At 45.2% G+C, this 23338-nt stretch overlaps 1 protein-coding gene across 1 annotated transcript in view; it reads left to right on the top strand.

The window, feature by feature from the left end:
• The first annotated feature begins 1989 nt into the window (after positions 1–1989).
• The window catches only part of LOC136004433 (ran-binding protein 10-like), an 88513-nt gene continuing 67164 nt past the window's right edge, over positions 1990–23338 (top strand). Inside the window, exons 1-4 of the mRNA XM_065660924.1 lie at positions 1990–2057; positions 2775–3497; positions 5022–5133; positions 22682–22734. Of these exons, the coding sequence (XP_065516996.1) occupies positions 3293–3497; positions 5022–5133; positions 22682–22734 (370 nt within the window). The 5' untranslated portion in view covers positions 1990–2057; positions 2775–3292. The remainder of the gene's footprint in view (positions 2058–2774; positions 3498–5021; positions 5134–22681; positions 22735–23338) is intronic.

Here is a 23338-nt window from a genome sequence, read left to right as displayed (position 1 = left end):
ACCTTGTTCAGAGGAGTGAGTTCGTATTTCACAAGGGGGTACGCGTGTAAACAGCAGGGACACAGCCATGGCAGCAGGCCGCGCTCCGCCAGGCAGGTACGGGTCGAGCCCGAGGGAGGGACAGGGCCTGGGCCCCGGCCCTGCTGTGAGAGCTGAGCAGAGCCTTTCTGTCCCTTCCTGCAGGGCTGTGTTGCCGCTCCATAATTGTTGTCAGATGTGCCTTCCGGTTGCTCCTGCTTTTCCATGCTCCCTGTAGCCAGGCGCACAGCACAAGCTTCCACGGCTCCTCATGCCAGTGTAACTGTGCCATAAAAGCTGTACCAGGTACAATCTTATCTTTTCTTTGTCATGCTGATCACTAAGCATGTTCCAGAGATGACTGGGTTAGCTTTTCGCTGAGGCGATGAATAAAAGCAGCTTGTAAAGAGGTCTGATAAGCCATGGCAGCAGCACAGGGTAAACAGCAAGAGGATACGGCTGGGAAGAGGTGCTCTGGCTTTTCAAGAGCACTGAGCTGATAGATCAGATCACAGTGTCTCAAGGAATCTCACCCAAAGGTGGGGCTCCTTGGGCAATCTGGCCCAATGCTTGGGGTTTCTGCCTCTATCCTCACTGCCAGCTGCAGAATCACTCCCCCTGAGGGGGGAACTTGTGTGTTAAGTGTTTAGGCAGCCTAGACTAGGAACCTGTAGGTCTTCCTTTGCATTAGCAAACTAAAACAGCTCAGAGAGTTGTCAAGCATACAGTAGAGTTAACAGGACACTTAGGCACCAGGAGCTCATTGTGGTGGGGGTGAAACAGGACCTCCCCACCCAGCAATGCTGTGCTGTTACTGCATTTCAGAGCTGTAGCTTAAGGCTTCCATTTTGTACACAAGGGTGGGAGATCCAACAGCCCACCAAATACAATCTGCCAGCCCAGTGCTGTGCTGGCCACTGGTGGGCTCTTGGAAGTGAGGGCAGTTTGCCCTGTGCCCACCTCCCTGGAAAGTGGGTGGTTGGAGGGCGAGAGCTGCTAAAGGTAGAACAGCTGCCTCCACCTGAGGGTGAAGCCAGGCTGGCAGCTGAAGCCAGTGCTCAGAGATCAAGCTGAGTCTGCGGTCATCTTGTGTAGTACAGCACCTGCAAATTCACTGGGACCTCCAGGCTGTTTTTCCATACCATGGCCACACTCATTTTCCCTACAATGCACATGCAAGTGTGTTTACTTCTCAAAGCCTTTCACCTATACATGCTACTTTCTAGTCTAGGAAAGAGAGGTCCTGGTTATATTTGTCCTGTAATTTGCTGGTTCCTACTGGCTGTCAGGCCATCTGTGCCATGGCATGACTGCCACCCCAGGGAACTGGCTTTTGCAGGCACTTTTGGGACCCTAGTTCTTTGACCCATGGGTGACGGGTTCTCTACCACTGTTTTGAATCTCTCTTCTTCAGAAGACCAATAAGGAAGAAGTTCTTTACTGTTAGGATGGTGAGGCATTGGAATAGGTTGCCCAGGGAAGTTGTGAATGCTCCATCCCTGGCGGTATTCAAGGCCAGGTTGGACAGAGCCTTGGGTGCCATGGTTTAGTGGGAGGTGTCCCTGCCCATGGCAAGGGGGTTGGAACTAGATGATCTTAAGGTCTTTTCCAACCCTAACTATTCTATGATTCTATGAATTCATTTGGGTTCAGCCTGGTTGTTCTCATTGGGACAGTGAGGACAGTACCAAATGGTATGCCAGTCACCAAATGGCAAACCCTGGAGTTCAGCTGCACCACAAATCTTTCCAGCAGTCCCTCCCAGTACATTATCCTGTTGGATATTTTCATCTGTCAGGTGCTTCATAATTGGCTACTTACCTTAGGTACATGTGAACCAGGAGCTCAATCTCCACTGTATATTTAGCTAATTCTGTATATTTTGAAAAGTTTCTTTCCTGCAGGACTTGTTTCACATATTCTTTCTATTGAAAAATTTCTTTCACAGGACTGCTCCTGAATCTTCCTCAGAGACTCCAGATTGCCAGGCATGCACCAATAGTCTGAAATACATCTTGTCAGAGGAACAGAAGAACCTGGTGAGTTAAAGAAATACAGTGAAACATCCAAACTTTAGCTAACCTGGGCACCTTTAAATCTTGCTGAAAGCTCAGGAACCATCCCAAACTATTAGAAAGTTGAGCAGGTTCTAATCACTTAAATCTGTCTTAAATATATATATATATGGAGAGAGAGAAAGAAAATCTATATATGGCAGCTAACTCTTGAACTTCAGATTTAGATGTTATCTTTGTGAATTAACATGCATGCTTAAGGGTGGAGGAAAGAGAAGAGGAATATAAATGTTCTTCTCAGCTGCAACTTTGTGAGGGGATATACATATAAAATGATTATCAACCCACTGTAAATTGGAATTTTACTGTTACTCCAGGGTAATCTTCCTTCTTGCACTGGAATTAGGAAATTTAAAAATCTGAGGCTTTACATTTAACCATTTGAAGACTTGGCCAGCCTGAAGTTTAGGTTTTGAAAGTAAAACCCTTCTGTCTGGTGCACCTTGAATCCTGTGTTCAGTTCTGGGCCCCTCACTACAAGAAAGACATTGAGGTGGTGGAGCAGAGCCAGAGAAGGGCAACAGAGCTGGTGCAGGGAATGGAACATGAGCGTAATGAGGAGTGGCTGAGGGACCTGGGGGGGGGTTTAGTCTAGAGAAGAGAAGGCTCAGGAATTATATCCGTATAACCACACCTATGATTTACGAAAGCCAATACATTTATGTGTTTATCACACCCAAGGAGACACTTCGCCCCACTACGCCAGTGGAGGGAGCTCCGACGCTGCCCAGCCCCAACCCCAGCCCCACCTCACCTCACCCCACCCCACCCCACCCCGGCAGGAAACAGGTTCTGCGGAGAGACCGGCACCAGAACGAGGTCGCTACCACAGCACTGCCCTGCCAACTCTGCTGACGGGGTTATCGGTCCCGACGCTTGCACGCAGGCGGTTGGAGAATAGCGATAGATACAACGCAGCCGCTCAGCACCAAGCTGCCAAAAAACCCGTCCGGAGCAGGAGTCTCACACCAGACGGCACTCCTCAGGCTATTTTTCAGCGTGCAGAGCGCCGAAAGGAAACACGGGACTCCGCACGAGGAGCCTTTCGGGAACTGTAATCCTGATAAGAGCGAGGGGCGAGCGTAGGGTTGGATGCCGTGTGGATTGGACTGTTTCTTGTCAGGTAGCGCTTGCAGCTCATTGGTCAGCAGTCGGAACTGGGCTTTGCTCCCTGTCCGGTGGCATGAAGTAAATTCAAGATGGCGGAGGCGGGTGCGAGTACTTTGCAAGTTGGTGGTGAGGTGTTGTCGTGTTCACTTGTGGAGCAGGAGCTGAGTCGGCGCCTTCGTCGTCTTTATCCTGTCGTTAATCAGGAGGAGACGCCGTTGCCGCGGTCCTGGAGCCTCAAGGACAAGTGCAACTATATCGGTCTCTCGCAGAACAATCTGCGTGTTCACTACACAGGTGCCGGTCTGGGTTGGTGGTTGCTGGGTTCGGTTTCGCCTTCGGTCTGGGCGTAGACCGGGGCGGCCCCAGCGCAGCCCTTGCCCGGCTGGTATCCGGTTTTCCGCTGGGGCGACAGTGTGTATGGTAGTCCTGGGGGAAGAAGTTCCTCAGCTAGGGGGGAGCGCGGGCCGCCGAGCTCTGGCCGTGGGGCGGGCTGCTGGCCCTGGGTGCCGTGGGTTTCCCTGGGCTCGGGTAGTGGAGGCAATCGGGAGCCGAGGGCTCTTTCTCTGGTGGAGCGTGCTGCTTTTTAGAACGCTTCACAGTGTCACCACTCCGGGCCCAAGCACCTCAGTGTAGCTAGGTCGTCTGTTTACTCGGTCGTTCTGCCGAAAGCCTGGCCAAGGGGCCGGATGGCATCGATGTGTGGCGGAGCTGGGGCTTTGGCTCCGTGAGTTTACACAAAAGGGATGCTTGCTGATTTGTAGGACTGGGGGAATCACATTGGTGTTTTCTCTGCTTGCCAGTGGAGTCTGTTTTCCCTATGTCCTGGGTTCAGCAATAGCAGTCATTTTCCTCCTTCTTAGTAGTTAGTGCAGTGCTGTGTTTTGGTTTTTTGGCCTGGGAACAGTGCTGATAACGCCGATGTTTTTAGCTGCTGCTTAAATGTTTGGTCGGGCCAAGGACTTTCTGAGCCTCATGCTCTGCCAGGGAGGAGGGGAGGCTGGGAGGAAGCAGAGACAGGATACCTGACCCAAACTGACCAAAGAGGTATTCCATACCACAGCACGTCATGCCCAGGATATAACTGGGAGTTACCCGGAAGGGCTAGGGACTGCAGGGTTGAATGAGGTCAGTGCTTGGCTGGGGGGAGTGGGGTGAGTTATTGGTCTGCTGGTGTTGAGGTGTTGTATTCTTTCCTCTTGTTATTTCCTTTAACATTATTATCATTGGTAGTAGCAGTAGTGATTTGTGTTATACCTTAGTTACTAAGCTGTTCTTATCTCAACCCGTGGGAGTTGCATTCTTTTCGATTCCCCTCTCTGTCCCTCCAGGAGCAGGGGGAGGGCAAGAAGGGGGGGGGAGTGAGTGAATGAACTTTTGTGGTTGGGTTTAAACCACGACATTGGTGTTTTCCCTGCTTGCCAGTGGAGTCTGTTTTCCCTACCTACCCAGCAGAGAACTGATTATTCTTTTTCTTGCCTGGTTAGTAAACACTGATGTAAATCCCCCTTTGCATAATTATTTTTGTTTTCTATTGGTGTACGTTGGTCTTCAAATTCTCTACGTGAGGAGGGAGAGAGGTGCTACTGTGAGTCTCAGTAACTTCACAGTGTAAACAAAGGGAAAACCACAGTACTCGTACTGAAGGGATGGTTCACGGTGGCAGCGCAGGGCTGTACATTCCAGTTCTCTGAAAAGAGGGCTTTAAATTACTGGATGTATGTAGAAACAGTTCCCTGCTGTGTTAGGGTAGAGGTGTTTCAGACCAAAATGTGGCAGAGTTCAGCTCCTATCAGGACTTACATTTCTGTTCTTTCCTAGGTCACGGTAAAAATCACAAAGATGCTGCGTCTGTCAGGGCTACGCACCCTATACCTACAGCCTGTGGCATTTATTACTTTGAAGTGAAGATCATCAGTAAAGGTAGAGATGGGTAAGTGCCTCATTCCAGTTCAGTTGTTGTTGATGTGGATTTAAAAGTTCTGCTCTACTCTTACCTCCTTTCTGGAAGGAGTGGAGGTCCTATGGCTGCAGGATGGAACAGGCAGGTACATCACAAGGAGGTTGGATTCTCTTGGTTAATAGATGTAAAGGTGGTAGAATGTGTTGGAGGCAGAGGCACTTACATAGCTGTTTTCTGTGCTGTTTGATATGGGCAGTTTTAAAAATTTTGGAAACTTTGGGTCTGGTGCCATTTGAATTAAAACTGGTTTTCCTCTTGCTAGCTAGATCTGGTCACTTGGATTTCTGGAATTATGATGTCTCAGAAGTGGAGTGAAATAGGGAGGAACCTTGACCTTAATCTTGGACTGTTAAGGAAATGTTGGTGTGGTGAAGAGTACTCATAGCGGTACTTGAACTCTGGAAGGAGAACTTCTGAGACTGTTTCTTATAAACCCCATATGCATGATCAAGGAAAAGATGCTCAAAGAGGGGGAAGTGGGGTGATAGCAAATATAAGCTTGAATCTGCTGATTCTGTCATCTCTGCTCTACGACCTGAATTTGGCCTCAAGTCGAAGGGCCTTAGCTCAGGATAGATTGCACCACAGAGCAGCATGACAACTGGAAGCTTGGGGGAGTGTGCTGGAACCAGGATACTAAATCTGAGAAAGTTTTTCCTGCACCAATCCTACTTTTTGTGGTACTATTTAATATTGTAGGCTGTTGTTGAGACTGTGTTTGCCCTGTCAGTTTCTACTACTTAACCAGGAGCAAGTGGAAGAACTGCCACAGCAACAGATCCTCTAGGTACCATTAGAAGCAACCATCCCCTGTGAGTTGGCACCTTGGGGAGCTGAGCTGGCAGTGGGGTTTGGATCCCATCCAGTCTTGTGTTCACTCTGGCAGTATTTTGATCCAAGATGTGACTGAATGAGGATGTATATGGAGTTCCTTTAATGCAACATTCAATATGTTGGAAAAGCAATAAAGGGACATTTCTGACAAGGTCTGTGTTTCTACAGCTACTGCAGATTGAATTTTTAATCATTATAAAGGTATCAGCCTGCTGCATGTGTTTGGCGTTTTTCATCGCTAAAGGATGAACGTCACGGGCCTAACTATCCAGAAGGGAAAGCCCCACAGCAAAGGTATCAAGTGCAATTAATCCTGTCCTTCAAGAATAACATTTGAACTCTGGCTGGTTTAGGGGTCTGTCCTGGGTTCAGCTTTAACAGTTTCTTCTTCCTAGTATCTGGTGCAGTGCTGTGTTTTGGTTTTAGCCTGAGAACAATGCTGATAACACAGCGATGGTTTAGTTGTTGCTAAGTAGTGTTTACCCCAGTTAAGGACTTGTCAGTCTCGTGCTCTGCCAGTGAGGAGGGGCACGGGAAGCCTGGAGGAAGAAGAGACAGGACACCTGACCCAAACTAGCTAAAGGGGTATTCCATACCACAGCATGTCATGCCCAGTATAGAAACTGGGGGGAGTGACCCAGAAGGGGCAGATGGCTGCTTTGGTTGGGCTGGGTATCGGTCAGCAGGTGGTGAGCAATTGTATTCTCTCCCTTCATTATTTCCCTTATCATTATTGGTGGTAGCAGTAGTAGTTTTGTATTATACTTAGTTACTGGACTGTTCTTATCTCAGTCTGTGGGAGCTATATTCTTTCAGTTCTCTTCCCCATCCATCCGGGAGTGGGGGGGGAAGAAGGTGGGGAGTGAGTGAGCGAGCGGCTGCATGGTTTTGAGTTGCTGGCTGGGCTTAAACCACGACAGCAGGCAGCCAAGAAGGCCAGAGGCATACTGGCCTGTGTCAGCAGTAGTGTGGCCAGCAGGGCCAGGGCAGTGGTTGTCCCCCTGTACTGGGCACTGGTGAAGGTGCACCTTGAATCCTGTGTTCAGTTCTGTGCCCCTCACTACAAGAGAGACATTGAGGTGGTGGAGCAGAGCCAGAGAAGGGCAACAGAGCTGGTGCAGGGCCTGGAGCATGAGCGTAATGAGGAGTGGCTGAGGGACCTGGGGGGGTTTAGTCTGGAGAAGAGAAGGCCCAGGAGGGACCTTATTCATCTCTACAACAGCCTGACAAGAGGATAGAGCCAGGAGAGGGCTGGTCTCTTCTCCCACGGAACAAGTGATAAGATAAAAGGAAATGGCCTCAAGGTGTGCCAGGGGAGGTTTAGACTGGATATTAGGAACAATTCCTTCCCCCAAAAGGTGTCTGTTATAGTGGACTGAAATGCAGAATTAGTCTTCAGTGTGAAACTTGCAGTCTTTATATGACTTGCCCTCATTTGGATGCCTTTCTGTTAGATATGTGTATTGCCTCTACTGTCTCTCTTTACTGTTTTCTAGGCTTCATTCATGCCAGGAAATATGACCTGTTGCTTAGACTGGCAGCCAAATAATCGTATGTCCATTCAATCATAGAAAGCTTTTTAACTTCCCTAATATATTAGATAAAAAAAAAAAAAAATCAGCAATTCTGAACTCAGTTTTCAGCAGCTCATTTGGAAGTGAGGTTTGTTAATCACCAGGTCAAACCAAACAGAACTTCTGCATATTCTTTTGGGTGTCATCAGAATAAATAATCAAGATATTCATTTCAGTAATGCTTCATGCTGTTCCAAGTCTGAATGCACCATTTGCCACTGACACAGTTTATGTGGCCTTTGTTGAATACCAGTTGACTTGGAGAACAAAGTCAGCTGTCAAGAGTGGGGAAAAAAAAAATCTGAAACTGAAAACCCAAATTGGTGCAACACCTCAGCTTCAGGTACAGTTGGTTTCAACCACAGTATTTTGTAGGGTTTGGGGTCATGTTGGATGTGATGGTGCTTGGGGTGACAGATGTAGAAGTTGGTTATTCTTCTAGATCCCAGCAGTAATTCTAGTCTGGTGAGGTTTGTATTATGCCTTTTCTTTCTTAAATGGTGCTCAAGTCAAGTCTTCATCTCTGATCTGTATTTTCTGTCTTTCAGTGTTCCTACATATACTGCTAATCTACATCATCAGTGTTTTCCCTTCTGGGAAATCTGTCCTGGGTTCAGTAGTAGTAGTCATTTTTCTCCTTAGTAGCTGGTGCAATACTACGGGAGGAACAAGATGGGGGAGTGAGCGAGTGGCTGTGTGGTTCTGAGTTACAGACTTGGCTTAAACCACAACAGTTCTTTGTGGCGCCCAATGTGGGGCACAAGGGGTTGAGATAATGACAGATGTGACCAGAGTGTGTCTAATCGAATTTGTGATAAGTATTTATTGTTTCGGGTTAGTAGTCTCCCGTCACAATGCTGATTTTATTGGCTCTCAAAGTTGTTGCTCTTGATCTCAGAGTCTCAGCATGTCGTATCTACCTTACAGAAGGTATTTGCTGTTTTAGTGTTTATTGGCTGGGGGCCTTGGGCTAAGGTTCTTGTTTCACTGTACTTGGTAATGGCTTGTAATACAATAGACTCATTGATGATGGAACTGATCTGGCCTGAATTCCCAGTGTGGTCACCACCTCTATGCTTTGGGAGGTATATAATAAAAGTGCTTAGCGATTACACATCTTTTTTTTCTCTCCTCAGGTGGTCAGCCTATGAAGGAGACATTCCCTTACCTTCCCAGCCCCCCTTTGAATCAAATGATTGTCAACCCACTGTAAATTGGAATTTCACTGTTTCTCCAGTGTAATCTTCCTTCTTTGTGCACTGTGTCCTGGGTTCAGAAGTTGCAGTCATTTTTCTCCTTCTTAGTAGCTGGTGCAGTGCTGTGGTTTTGACTTTCAGCCTGGAAATGACACTGACAACACCAATGTTTTTTAGTTGCTGCTCAGTAATGTTTACTCTGACCAAGGACTTCCTGAGTCTCATGCTCTGCCAGGGAGGAGGGGAAGCTGGGAGGAAGTAGAGGCAGGGCACCTGACCCAAACTAGCCAAAGGGGTATTCCATACCACAGCAAGTCATGCCCAGGATGTAGAACTAGGGGCAGTTACCCTGAAGGGGCAGATGGCTGCTCGGGTCGGGCTGGCTATTGGTGGGTGGGTGGCGAGCAGTTGTATTCTCTTCCTTTGTTATTTCCCTTATTATTATTATTATTGGTGGCAGCAGTAGTGGTTTTGTGTTATACCTTAGCTACTGGACTGTGCTTATCTCAACCCGTGGGAGTTACGTTCTTTCGATTCTCCTACCCATCCCTCTGGGAGCGGGGGGGAGGAAGGGGGGGGGAGTGAGCGAGAGGCTGCGTGGTTCTGGGTTGCTGTCTGGGCTTAAACCACGGCAGTTCTTTGTGGTGCCCAACGTGGGGCACGAAGGGTTGAGATAACAACAGATGTGACCGGAGTGTGTCTAATCATATTTGTGATAAGTGCTTATTGTTTTGGATTAATAGTCACTCGTCACAACGCTGATTTATTGCCTCTCAAAGTTGTTGCTCTTGATCTCAGAGTTTCAGAATGTTGTACCTTACTTACAGATGGTATTTTCTGTTTTAGTGTTTATTGGCTGGGGGGCTTTGGCTAAGGTTCTTGTTTCACTGTACTTTATGGTAATGACTTGTAATACAACAGACTCATTGGACATGAAACTGATCTGGATTGCGTTCCCAGTATGGTCACCACCTCTGTGCTTTGGGAGGTATATAATAGAAGTGCTTAGCAATTACACATCTTTTTTTCCCCTCCTCGGGTGGTCAGCCTATGAAGGAGACATTCCCTTACCTTCCCAGCCCCCCACCAGACAATTTACAGCATCACTGGAGAGTTCTGAAGGCTTTGAATGGCCTTTGGGTACCCTTGGGACCTGCCTGCTGATAATGATGGGGATCACCATGTTGGAATGCATACAGAGTCTATTTTACCAACGACCATTTCATCTGATCTCAAAAGTTAAGCAGAGTCGGGTTTGGGCCTTGTCTAGGGTTAGATGATGATATAGGAGGACCAAGAGATTTTCCCCGAGGCTGGATAGTCATGAGTAGCAGTGTGTGTGGGATAGTATGGGCAAGTATCTAGGCCAGTGGTCCCCTCCAGTGCTTTGGAACTTCACCAATGAACAAGTGCAAAATCCAGAAAAATTAGTAAAACATTTAAATGAGGTGTGTTGTCATACTGGTCATACCAGAGAGGGACAAATCATGGCAATGTGCTGGGGCTTGGCTGATGCTTATAGAGCTCTGTTCAGTGCTGTCCAGCACCTTCAAAGGGAAAAAAATGTCTCTTGATCTGATGGCAAAGTAATTGACAATGCAACTACTATGCTGGAGGGAAGGGATGCCATCCAGAGGGACCTTGACACACTTGTAAGGTGGGCTGATGACAACCTTATGAAGTTCAACCACGACAAGTGCAAGGTCCTACACCTGGGTCGGAGCAATCCCAGGCACAGCTACAGATTGGGCAAAGAAGAGATTCAGAGCGGCCATGCAGAGAGGGACTTGGGGGTGCTGGTCATTGAGAAAATGAACCTGAGCCCGCAGTGTGCGCTCGCAGCCCAGAAAGCCAACCGTATCCTGGGCCGCATCAAAGGGAGCGTGACCAGCAGGTCAAAAGGGGTGATCCTGCCCCTCTACTCTGCTCTTGTGAGACCTCACCTGGAGTATTGTGTGCAGTTCTGGTGTCCTCAACATAAAAAGGACATGGAACTGCTGGAACAAGTCCAGAAGAGGGCCGCAAGGATGATCAGGGGACTGGAGCACCTCCCGTATGAAGACAGGCTGAGGAAGTTGGGGCTGTTCAGCCTGGAGAAGAGAAGGCTGCGTGGGGACCTAATAGCAGCTTTCCAGTACCTGAAGGGGGCCTATAGGGATGCTGGGTCAGGGACTGTAGTGACAGGACAAGGGGTAACGGGTTAGGGAAGTTTAGACTGTATATAAGGAGGAAATTCTTTCCTGTTAGGGTGGTGAGACACTGGAATCGGTTGCCCAGGGTGATTGTGAGTGCTCCATCCCTGGCAGTGTTCAAGGCCAGGTTGGATGAAGCCTTGTGTGGGATGGTTTAGTGTGAGGTGTCCCTGCCCATGGCAGGGGGGTTGGAACTAGATGATCTTGAGGTCCTTTCCAACCCTGGCTATTCTACGATTCTATGATTCTACTCTAACTCCAAATACAGCAGCTACACCAACCCTAGTGACAAGTACAGCAGCTACTCAAACTCCGACCGCAACAGACGGCGCAGCTACTCCATCTCCAAGCTCAGCAGCTACACCAGCCCCAGTGACACGTACAGCAGCTACCCAAACCCTGAGAACAGATACTGCAGCCACTCAGACCACAGTGATAATCACTGCAGCTGAACCAGAAGACCAATTCGTGCCAATATTGGTTGCACCTGTATGCAAGGGGAAAAGCAAAAAAGAGGCAAGAAGGGTGAAGCAAGATGAAGAAACAATGTACTCGCCACCCAGGACAGCATCTGACCAGGAGTTATTAGTACGTGAATCAGAGGAAGAAGAGGTGACTTCTCGACCCTGGACCTCATCCGAGCTATGGAATATGCAAAAATATTTTACCCGTCAACCCTGGGAGCACATCATCACCTGGTTGCTCCGATGCTGGGACAATGGGGCTGATGGTCACAAACTGGAAGGTAGAGAAGCCAAGCAGCTGGGATCACTTGCTAGGGAAGGGGGAATTGACAAAGCAATTGCAAAAGAGAAACAGTCCCTCAGCCTTTGGAGGCGGCTCTTGGCAGCTGTGAAAGAAAGGTTTCCATACATGGATGATGTTATGTGTCGATTGGCCAAGTGGACTACTCTAGAGAAAGGCATCCAGTCTCTGAGGGAATCAGCCACTGTAGAGAAGATCTATCGCAAGCAGGATGCTGGGAAAGGACCCGTAGATCCAGATGAAGTTGAATGTACACGACCCATATGGTGGAAATTTACACGGAATGCACCATCGTCATATGCCCACTCATTGGCAGCAATAACCTGGAATGATATAGTACCACAAACAGTGGATGAAATGATTCTTCAACTCTGAGAGTTTGAAGATAGTCTTACCCCTTCCATCATTTTAACTGTGGAAAAACTGTCTCAGGAATTCAAACAATTGAGAGATGATCTATCCGATCTATCCAGTTCCCCGCAAGTAACAACCCATGTCTTGGCTATTAACAAAAGGTGTCCTACTGCTCGAGAGAGAAGATATAGGAGGTATACGCCACGGGCCACCCTATGGTTTAACCTGCGTGATCATGGAGGAGACATGAGGAAGTGGGATGGAAAACCTACCTCATCTCTGGAGGAATGTGTGAGTGAATTGAAGAGGTGAAAAAGGGTCAAGGACAATCATCCCATGAAAGCTGCGGCTTCAGTCTCTGGTGAGCAGGTTCCCAGATGGAGTGGAAGAGCTGATTTTACTCCAGCTCCTGTGTTAAAGAGTAATCCCTGTCAACGAGACACAAGTGACCAATGTTATCACTATTAGAGGGGCCCTGCCTCCAGCCAGGTGGACTGTTCTTATCTCAACCCATGGGAGTTACGTTCTTTCTGTTCTCCCCATTGCTCTGGGAGTGGGGGTGGGGAGGATGGGGTGGGGGGGGAGTGATTGACTGGCTGCGTGGTTCTGAGTTACAGTCTGGGCTTAAATCACGACAGAATCTGATACCTTGGTCTAGCAAGAACAGGTTTTTTTTATTCTTCCTCTGTATTTTTGACAGTATATTAATAAGCTTATTGAGAAATATTATGTTTCTGTACTGCTGCCTCTTCATTTTGTTCTGCTCACTCACCTTCTCTTCCATGTTCTTTGGCTTTCAGAGCTTTTCTGGCTTTCTGAGGGCTGATGGGCAGCATCTTCTCCATCCCTCAGCATGCTTGTAGTTGTTTTTAATGAGCTCTTAAGAGTTTTATTTTCTTGCCTTTATCTCCTTCTTTTCAGCCTTGCATTATTTGTCTTTACTGACCTCTGCTTGGGGAACTGGGATTCTTTCTGTCAGTGCTATTTCTGAAGTACCATTACAGTACAACACAACATCCATGAGTAAAACCAGAACTGCTTCTGCTTCAGAGATCCATTAAATTCCATTATGTAGTAGTTCCAAAGTATTTATTGTTAGGAGTCAGTGATAGTTGGAATATCCAGTATTTTATATATCATAGGTAATTTTTTTTTTAACAGATGCAACTTGTTTTTTCATTGCTTTAAAATAACATGCCCCTTCCCCCGCCATAACTGTGACAGTGTGGTTTCAAGTGGTAAATTGCTATGGGTTATCATTTCTTGATATATCATTCTTTACATCACAAAATTTTGCATGAAGTCAGGGCCCACCTCAGATAAGAATGATAGTTCAGAGCTTTGCACAAGAGACTGGAAGTCTTTGAAGTGCCACTAGTGTGATAGGGTGTTTTATTAGTCTTTAACTTCATAATTTAGTATGATTATTTTAGACTTAGCTGTGGGTGTTGAAGGAGTGGGCTGCATGATAGTTGGGAGGACAGGATTCCTACCAGATAGGTGTGGTTATTAGAGAAAAAAAAAATAAAAATGCAGGATGCAGTAAGCCTTTGAATCACAGACCCACTTCTGGAAGAGAGCAATGTCCCCTGGTTAACTTGTGGCTCAGCTGGGCTGCTTTGTCTTGGCTGAGCTGCGTAATAAAATGCCAACCCCAGGAATCTCTACTGCATGTTAGTGATGATGTTCATTCAGTAACTGAGCAGGGCATGACTGCTTTGTTGGAAGTTGTGGCCTACAAACCAAATTATTTAACATCTATATTTTTAACTTTTAAGTTGGGGCCCTAGTGTATCTTGGCATACACAGTTGTCTCTCCTTACAGCATGCTTTACCCTGGCAAGGTGTTACTGGAGCAACAAAGATTTCTAGGATTGTGACCATTAGACAGGGAGCCAATGTATTTTTTTTTTTTTTTTTTTCCACCTTCATCTCCCCACCTTTCAGATGGGGTGAATTTTGTCTGCCTTCCAGGTAAAGGCATCTGGAAGAGGAGTGGTGTAGATGGTTTTACCATCCCAACTTGGTACCTTTCAGCAGGTAATGAAATAAGGGGGAACCGTAGTATTTTTCTTTTCATGACAGCGCCTTAATAGATCAGCTCTGCTAATTGTCAGAATTAGCATTTGAGGTAAGTGCTCTTTTTATGTTTCTTGGAGAAAGTCTTGTAGCTTTTTGGGTAAAGAAATACCTCCTTTGTTTAAAGAATACTTCCCTGATCCACTTAGGACCATGGACTTTTCCCTCCTTTTGTGCCACATTGATTTTGCATATAGCAATGCCTCCCAAGTGCTGAGTGCTTTCCAAGTGTTCCAGGGGAGATGCTTGTTGCTTCTGGAATTCTTAACACTGGAGAATAAAAAGTACAGGTATACATGGAGTTCTGTTGCAGAGTTCTCTCTTCTACCCACCAGGTTCTTCGTTCCTGCACTTGAAAAGGCAAATGCAAGTGCTGGAATTCCAGCATTAGCTACTTGCTGTCAAAGGGCAGGTTTGTTATGAAGATTTTCTGTTGGGTTCATGAGGATTTTTGTGGGTTACTTGCACAAAGTAGCTTTAGCCAAAAAACTCTTCTTGCGTTGACTTTTTGGCAGGCTCTCTAGGTATCAAGTTTGTTCTGAAGAAACAACTTTTGACTTGAAGAATTGCTTCTCACATGTGTGGATTCCCCTTTGGGGACAAACTAAACACAGTGGTTGGTGTATTCCTCTCCTTGTATGACTGCTTACAACAGCCTCTTTGAGAGATCCCTGTGTTTGAAGTTAGGTTAGTCAAATATTGTCACTCCTGTGAAATAATTTTCCTTGTAGCTTTTTGGATAATTTCTGCCCAGTGAGAATACACAGTGTTTCCTGGCTGAGTAAATGCATCTGAGATCGTTTGTGTCTTTAAGAGTTAAATTATAATTTGGAAGTACAGTCATCACATTGGCTCTTTGTCTCTTTTCCAATGGCAGCCTTTTATTGGTAGAATCAAGCAAAACCTTAAATTTGTGTATATTAAGTCTCTGCACTGCAGAATCCACTGCACAAATTCTCTTAGGAGCCAGAAGTGATGCTGTCCTATTTAAAGGTCACTGGGCTGGAGTAGCATGTATGCTGATGTTTACTGATGAAGTACTTGGGAACTGGGGGAGGGAACCAAGAACATAGTCTTTCTAAACTTAATCTTCATAGAATCTTAGAATGGCTTGTGTTGGAAGGGACCTTAAAACTCATCCTGTTCCAGCTCCTCTGGATGTGCTTCAACAGCTCCACATCCCTCTTGTGCTGTTTCCCCTGATTCGGAGAAAAATCCAGGAACAAACTTGCCAACAAAGTTTTCAACCTGACAAGCAGGTATTCTTTGTTGCGGCGCTGGGAGACACGGGGGATAGCTCCTCCTAACGTGTGTCTGTTGCTACACAAGCTGTCCTTATATCGTCCCTGGGCATACATACATTATGTCATTTTCCAGGAAGTTTCCCGCATGCGTACAGAATTGTGCTGGTGGTCTCTGAGGGTCTGAAGGAACTTGTCCAGGCAGGCCTTGAATATCTCCAGTGTAGGAGACTCCACAACCCCCCTGGGCAACCTGTTCCAGTGCTCTGAACCTTGGTCCATCTGGACCTTGATGTCCTTTACTGTACATAATAGCTACTTCTTCAGGTAGCTGAACAGCTTCTAGTAATAGTAGAATTTCTGTAGCATGTTTAATCTGTTTCCCTTGTGTGTTCAGAAGTCCTTGCTCTTTCCAGATAGCACCATGTGCATGGACCACACCAAATGCGTATTTAGAATCAGTCCAAATATTTATCCTTTTATCTTCAGCCATTTCCAGGGATCTCGTTAATGTTATTATTTCTGCCTTCTGGGCAGAGGTGTTTGCAGGTAAAGGTTTAGCTTCTATTACCTGTGAAGTGGTGGTAACGGCATGTCCTGCCTTTTGTTCACCATTTTTCATGAAGCTACTACCATCAGTAAACCAAGAATCAGCATCTCCCAGAGGTTTTTCTTTCAAGTCTGGTTGGCTCGAATACACAGTCTCTATGGTGCCCAAGCAGTAGTGTGTTAGTAGTTCTGTCAGTTGTTCCTGCAAAAAAGATGCTGGATTCACAGCATGAGTGACCACAATTTCTATATCATCCTGTTCCACAAGGGTGGCCTGGTATTTTAAAGAACGTGAAGGAGATAACCAGTGGGCTCCTTTCTGTTCCAGGTCTGCTGATATCTTATGGGACACTAGCACAGTAATCTTCTGTCCCAAGGTGAATTTGTGAGCATCTTCATGACAACCACCACCACAGCCTTTAGGCATCCAGGCCATCCTTTGCTCGCTTCATCCAGCCGTTTTGAAAAATATGCCACTGCCCTTCTGTATGGTCCTAGTTTTTGAGCAAGGACCTCCAAAGCTATTCTCTGTTCTTCATAGGAATATAGCCTAAAGGATTTAGTCACATCCAGAAGTCACAGATGAGACAAGGGGGACAGAAAATCACAAACTGGAATATATAAACCTTTAGAATCAGTTTTAAGTAATGTTAAGTATTGGCTTTGTAACAGTAGCAGTGGATAATTACTGAGGTGCAGGATACATAGAGAAAAAAATTGAGTACAACTAGAGAACTCACTGAGAATTCTCTCACAAGGTAAATCATTATAGTTGACATAGTTTTAAGAAAAACAGTCCATAAAAACAGGTCATAGGGATAAGGAGTATCTGGGAACGGCAGGTGTCCAGGATGGGCTACAGCTAAGCTAACTGGTAAGTAGGAGGATAGGAGTCTCTGGTGCTAATGAACCAATTAAACTGGTATAAACATCTATTGTGCATGCTTCAAAGGCTGCCAGAAGTGATGAAGATTGTTGGAAGAAGTAAACGACCCTCAGAGACCACCACCACAATTCTGTACGTATGCGGGGAACTTTCTGGAAAATGATGTGATAAATTCGTAGCCTCATGAATATGTATGTATGCCCAGTGACTATAAAAGGACAGCGTGTGTGGCAACTAGGGAGACACATGTTACGAGGAGCTATCCCCCGTGTCTCCCGGCGCCACAAGAATACCTGCTTGTCAGCTTGAAAACTTTGTTGGCAAGTTTGTTCCTGGAGTTTTCTCCGAATCACAGAGTTGCAGCTCTCATTAGCTCTGTTTTATATTTTTAAAAGCCCCATCTGCTGTATCAGTGCATTTTGAAGAGGGAGGGTTTCTTCTCAACAGTTCATATAGCGGTCTTACCAGAAAACCATAATCATGGATCCGAAGTCTGCACCCATCCGGTCATTCCCAGGTATGTCCGGAGCTTCTTGGTGGTAGACGGTCATGGAGTCTGACAAATGACTTCTTTTCTAGCAGCTCCAAGTTCTGTCTGTCCTCCTGCTATTTCATATTCTAGGTAGGAAACTCAGGTTTGGATTAGTTGGGCCTTTCATTTGGATACCCAATAACCATTCAGTCCCAGAAAATTTAATAATTCCACTGGACACGTTCTTCCTTTGTTTCTGTAGCAATTAATAGGTTATCCACATATTGTAACAGAGTCCTGTCTGAGTAGGTGGCTTCCATGATTCTAGTTCTCATGCTAGCTGATTTCCAAAAATTGTTGGACTGTTTTAAACCCTTTAGGTAATACTGTCCAAGTTAATTGAGTTTCCCTTCTTGTGTCAGGATTTTCCCATTCAAAAGCAAATAACTTTGGCTTTCTTTGGCCAATGGTAAGCAAAAGAAAGCATCCTTTAAATCCAGGACTGCAAACCATTTCTGATTATTACTCAATTTAGTCAATAAGTCATACGAATTAGCTACTACTGGATATATATCCTCTGCTGTTTTGTTGATTGCCCTGAGATCTTGAACCAATTTGCAACTTTTCTCATCATATTCCTTTACTGTCCAGATAGGAGTGTTATATTCCAATTCACATTCAGTTAATAATCTGTATTTTAAAATTTATCAATGATTTTTGATTCCCTTTGATCTTCTAATTTTAAGGGATATTGTTTTATTCTAATTGAGCAGGCCCTCCTTTTTATTTCCACTTTAAGAGGCAAAGCATTTTTAACCTTGCCTTGAACTTCAGATGCTCATACTCCCCGATATACCTGATTAAGGTTTTCTTCTATTTCAGGGAGGTCCTCCTGTTTGCATTTCTGCTGAATTAAAGATAAACTCAAAACTGCAATTAATTGATTGTTTTTAACTCTAAATTCCATTTTGCCTTCTTTAAATGTTGCTTCTCACCCTAATAAAGATTTTAGAGAATTTGGCATGCATAAAAATTTATGCATTCCTATTTGTTTTCCCAATTTGTTCTTTAAAGTTTCCAGAAAGAATGCTTCCCCCCCCCCCCCCTTTTTTTTTTCTTTTCTTTTTCTTGGTGGCCAGTAGCTCCCCTGTCTGTAATGATTTCTTTTTTCTCTGATTTAACACCAAATAAGTTGCTTATATGTCCACTAAAATTCCACTTTATTTCCTCTAGTCCCTAGTTTTAATTTAACCAGTGTATCTGGTAGGGTAGATTCCCCAGGTCCCCATCAGTCTAGTTGCAGTTCAGTCACCAGTGCCACCCCATGGCACTGTCCCCCCACCCAGGGCAGTCTCACTTCCAACGTCCAAACTCCTTATAGCACCTTATAGCACCGCTTCCACAGAAGAAGAGCCCACTCCCCCACCTCTGCCTGACATCCCTCCTCCCAGGCTCAAACACAGGAGCTGCTCGAGCTCCCATCCTTTCCCCCTTTGTTTCACCCTTTTTTTTTTTCCCCTCACAGTTGCTCACCCTGCTCTGCAGGGGCTGCAGATGCCTGCCTCTGCAACAGCATTTCTGCTTTAACCCTTTATTAACTCTGAATGTGAATCTGCCGCTTTTTGCCAGTGACAGCAATCTCTTCCTCCTTATCAATATCAGATAGGACAGGTGCAGAGGGTGCTCCTCTCAGAGGTACCTGTGACACATAGTTTTCCAACCTATCTTCCTGATTACTGTTTTTTAACTTTAAACATCTTTCCCCAATGTCACAGGCTGAACAACATCTCTCCATCTTAACTTTCATTTTTTCCCTGTCCTTTTCCAAAGCGAAAATTAAGGGATCTGGCGGAGCTATATTAATTCTGCATTCAGTCTCTCACTCCACGTGGTTTCTTAAAGTGAAAAACATATCTGCATACATTACTTCATCCCATTTTCCCTTGCCACCTCAAAACAACATTAATTGTAACAATGTATTATAGTTCAGAGTTCTATTTTTAGGCCATTTTCCCTGATTTTCCAAAATATACAAAGGCCACCTTAACACAGTTATAGCATCCTGTCACCAATACCAAATCACACGACTAAAATCCTTAATGTAACAAGCCACAAAATAAATCAAATACCAACAAGATCCAAAACCATTTCCACAAGACACCCCCTGCGTCTTGTAGGACCCGAACCACAAGAAGCCCCCTGCTTCTTGTGGGTGTATACCAAACGGACGCTAGCAGCCGGGTATACGCCTTTACCTACAAGATTTCCTATCTCGATTTACGGAAGGCTTCCAAACCTTGCGTACGCTTACCAAACCAACCCAATTACCAATGCAGTCTTTATGCAAGATGCCCCCTGCACCTTACAGACTATACAAAAGAAAAGAATATCTTTTATGAAGATGGTCCTTGTCTGCTCCTGCAGTGATCCGAATGAGTCGAGGGGACCCTCCAGGAAAAAATCCCGAGGGCCCTAGGGAGCCCTGTCCTCAGTGGGTCCTGCAGCCGAGCAGAGAGGGTCCCACCTGGGTCACCAGATTGATTCAGAGAAAACTCCAGGAACAAGCTTGCCAACAAAGTTTTCAAGCTGACAAGCAGGTATTCTTTACTGCAGCGCCGGGAGACATGGGGGATAGCTCCTCCTAATGTGTGTCTGTTGCTACACAAGCTGTCCTTATATAGTCCCTGGGCATACATACATTATGTCATTTTCCAGGAAGTTCCCCGCATGCGTACAGAATTGTGCTGGTGGTCTCTGAGGGTCGTTTACTTCTTCCAACAATCTTCATCACTTCTGGCAGCCTTCGGAGCATGCGCAGTAGATGCTCATACCAGTTTAATTGGTTCGTTAGCACAGGAGACATAATAATCCTCCTATCCTCCTACTTATCAATTAGTTTAACTGTAGCCCATCCTGGACACCTGCCATTCCCAGATACTCCTTATCCCTGTGTCCTGTTCCTCTAGACTGTTTTTCTTAAAACTGTGTCAAGTATAACAATTTATCTTGTACAAGAATGCTCAGTGTGTTCTCTAGCTGCACTCTTTTTTTTTTTCTATGTATCATGCACTTTAGTAATTTTCCATTGCTACTGTTACAAAGCCATTACTTAATGTTACTTAAAACTGATTCTAAAGGTTTATATATTCCATTTTGTGATTTTTCTGTCCCCCTTGTCTCACCCCAGAGTTTGATGCAGGACTGTGGGTGGGGGTGTCTCCCCAGAGTGCAGCAGAGGGGAAGAATCCCCTCAACCTGCTGTTCATGCTGCTGGGGATGCAGCCCATTCTGTCAGCGTGCTGTAAGATCTATAGGGAAAGCTCTTGGTAATTCTGCTGGCCATGTGCTGTGCAGACACATGTGTGGAGTGAGCATTTTCTTGCATGAAGGCTTGCTACCGAGGTCTTTCATTCATCTGCTGTGGCAAAGGAGAACCGGTGTATGTATGAAAGGCAAAGCTGATGGTTATGGCTTGTGGGAAGTGTTGCTGATTTAGTATAATCAAATTTTAAAAAGCAGCTGGGCTGAGGTGCAGGAGAAATCTGGAAGAATTTGGTGCTGTGGTAACTACTAAGGCTGCTGGTAAGTGGAAACAAGACTGTTCTGCCTGAATCACTAGCATGTGTCTGTGGTTTGTTTGGTGGTTTGTTGTTGTTTTTTTTTTGGGGTGTTTTTGTTTGTGTGTTTTTTTGGGTTTTTGGTTTGTTTTTTTTTTTTTTTGTGTGTGTGTGTCTGCTCTATTTGGAATTGATCTACTGATGCAGTATTTTTTGGTGCTTCTGATCTGGTTGGGGGGGCAGTCGCAAGTATTCCATGTTCACTGCTGAGAAGATGGTTTTAGGAGGTCACTTTTGCCTGGTTTTATTTAAGCTATATATTTTATGTATGATGGATAATGGATTTAAATGTATCATTACCCAGACCCCTAAAAAAGATTTTATTTTTCCGTCCTATTTGAAGTGGGTGCTAACATTTCTGTGCACCCTTTTCTAAGAGTCTCTTGGAATCCCTCAAAAAGAGACTGCAGTTAATGGATACCTCAGATGGAGTCTGTCCACACCTGAAACCTCCAAAACCAGAGATGATATAGGCACACAGGTTCTGCAGAGATTTACACTGAATGATAATTAATGTTACAATTCATTCATTTAAAAAAAAAAAAGAAAAAGAAAAGCAAATAAGCAAGGAGTAAGTCTGTAAGTACTGCTTAACTAGTTCTGAATTTGTTGTATACACAAAACTGGTTTGGAGTATTTGGAATTGAGGAAGTGAGCAGCTGTTCAGCTCAGTTCTCATTTGCAGTAAAAAAAAAAAAGGGAATAATAGAGACCAGGAAAGGGAAGAATAGAAACCAAAATCAAGGATGTCATTATACTGTTGTCTGTAATAATCACCATGTGCATTTGTGTTGTGAATAATGCTTGCAGTTCTGGTTTCCCCTGGCTCCTCAAAGAGGATAACAGAACTAGAAGTGTAGCAAGAGTATTAAGATGTATAGAGGAGCTTCCATAAAATGAACACCTGAGTAGACTGCAAGTAGTCAAACTTGAGAAGAGACCATTGTGGAGTGGGTTATGAACGAGTACTGTCAAAACCATGAGTAAAGTTAACAGGGAAATGCTCTTCCCCTCTCTTCTAATTCTTAAAATGCAAGCATCAAGCAAAGCTAGCTTGGACCGTAATTGAATGGTGGAACTGCAGGATGTCGTCTTCTCAAAGAGCTTGCAAAGGTTCAGGAAGTGATCAAATTAATGGGAGGAAATCTATTGAGGTGTGAAATACAGAAAGAACATCTTTAGATATATGAAAAATGTGTTGGACAATGAAAGAATGTTCTTGGAAAGTACAACTGTTTGCTGTATCCTGTGCATCCACTGCCAGCTGTTCCTGGAGGCAATACCTTAAGCTAGATAAACATTTGTCCCCATATACTATAGATGCCCTTAGGTATTTTTACTCTCTTGTTAACCACCTATATAAATAGGGGTGTTTTTTCTGATATATGGAGTAAAAAAAAAAAAACCCAAACAAAAAACAAAACCAAAAACACCCCACAAAGGGCAAAACAAAACCAACAACAAAACTCAAAAACCCCAGTAGTTTAGTTGCCAATTGCTTTCCAGTCCTCTTCCTACACATGAACAGTGAAAGAGTAGCTGTAATTGTATACTGGAAAGCCGTCAGTCACTAAAGCAGACTGGCATTTTATCTTGCATTCAAGAAAACACTGAAAAAGTAATGGGAAAGTGATTTCAACATTGACCTTAAATGACTGTGGATTGGGTTTTCTGTTTTTTACTGCTCTATTTCTGCTGCAGGAAATTTGGTGGCTTGGCCCTTCTGTGCTTGACTGATACTTTGTTTGGTTTTTTGAAGGTACATGGGAGTAGGACTTTGTGCTCAAGGGGTCAGCATGAACAGGCTTCCTGGTAAGTCAATGTTAAAGTTTGCTCTGGTTATCAGTCTTGTCCTGGGTTCAGTTGTAACAGTTATTCCTTCTTAGTAGCTGGTCCAGTGCTGTGTTTTAGCTTTAGCCTGAGAACAATGCTGATAGCACACCAATGTTTTTAGTTGTTGCTAAGTAATGTTTACTCTGATCAAGGACTTTGAGTCTCATGCTCTGCCAGGGAGGAGGGGAAGCCAGGAGGAAGCAGAGACAGGACACCTGACCCAAACTAGCCAAAGGGGTATTCCATCCCACAGCACATCATGCCCAGTATAGAAACTGGGGGGAGTTACCTGAAAGGCCCAGATGGCTCCTTGGGTTGGGCAGGGTATTGGTTGGCAGGTGGTGAGCAGTTGTTTTGGGCATCACTTGTGTTGGATGGCTTCTTGATCCCAGACCTTGACTGAGCTGTAGATATGAGAAAATATTTCGGCTGACTTCCAGGGGAGCACATTGTCACCTGATTGCTCTGATGCTGGGACAGTGGGGCCGATGGTCATGAACTAGAAGGTAGGGAAGCCAAGCAGCTGGGATCACTTGCTAGGGAAGGGGGAATTGACAAAGCAATTGCAAATGAGAAACGAGCC

The sequence above is a fragment of the Lathamus discolor genome, chromosome W, assembly GCF_037157495.1.
Source record: "Lathamus discolor isolate bLatDis1 chromosome W, bLatDis1.hap1, whole genome shotgun sequence".
In the NCBI taxonomy this organism is placed as follows: domain Eukaryota; kingdom Metazoa; phylum Chordata; class Aves; order Psittaciformes; family Psittacidae; genus Lathamus; species Lathamus discolor.
This window is presented reverse-complemented; position numbering and strand designations above follow the sequence as displayed.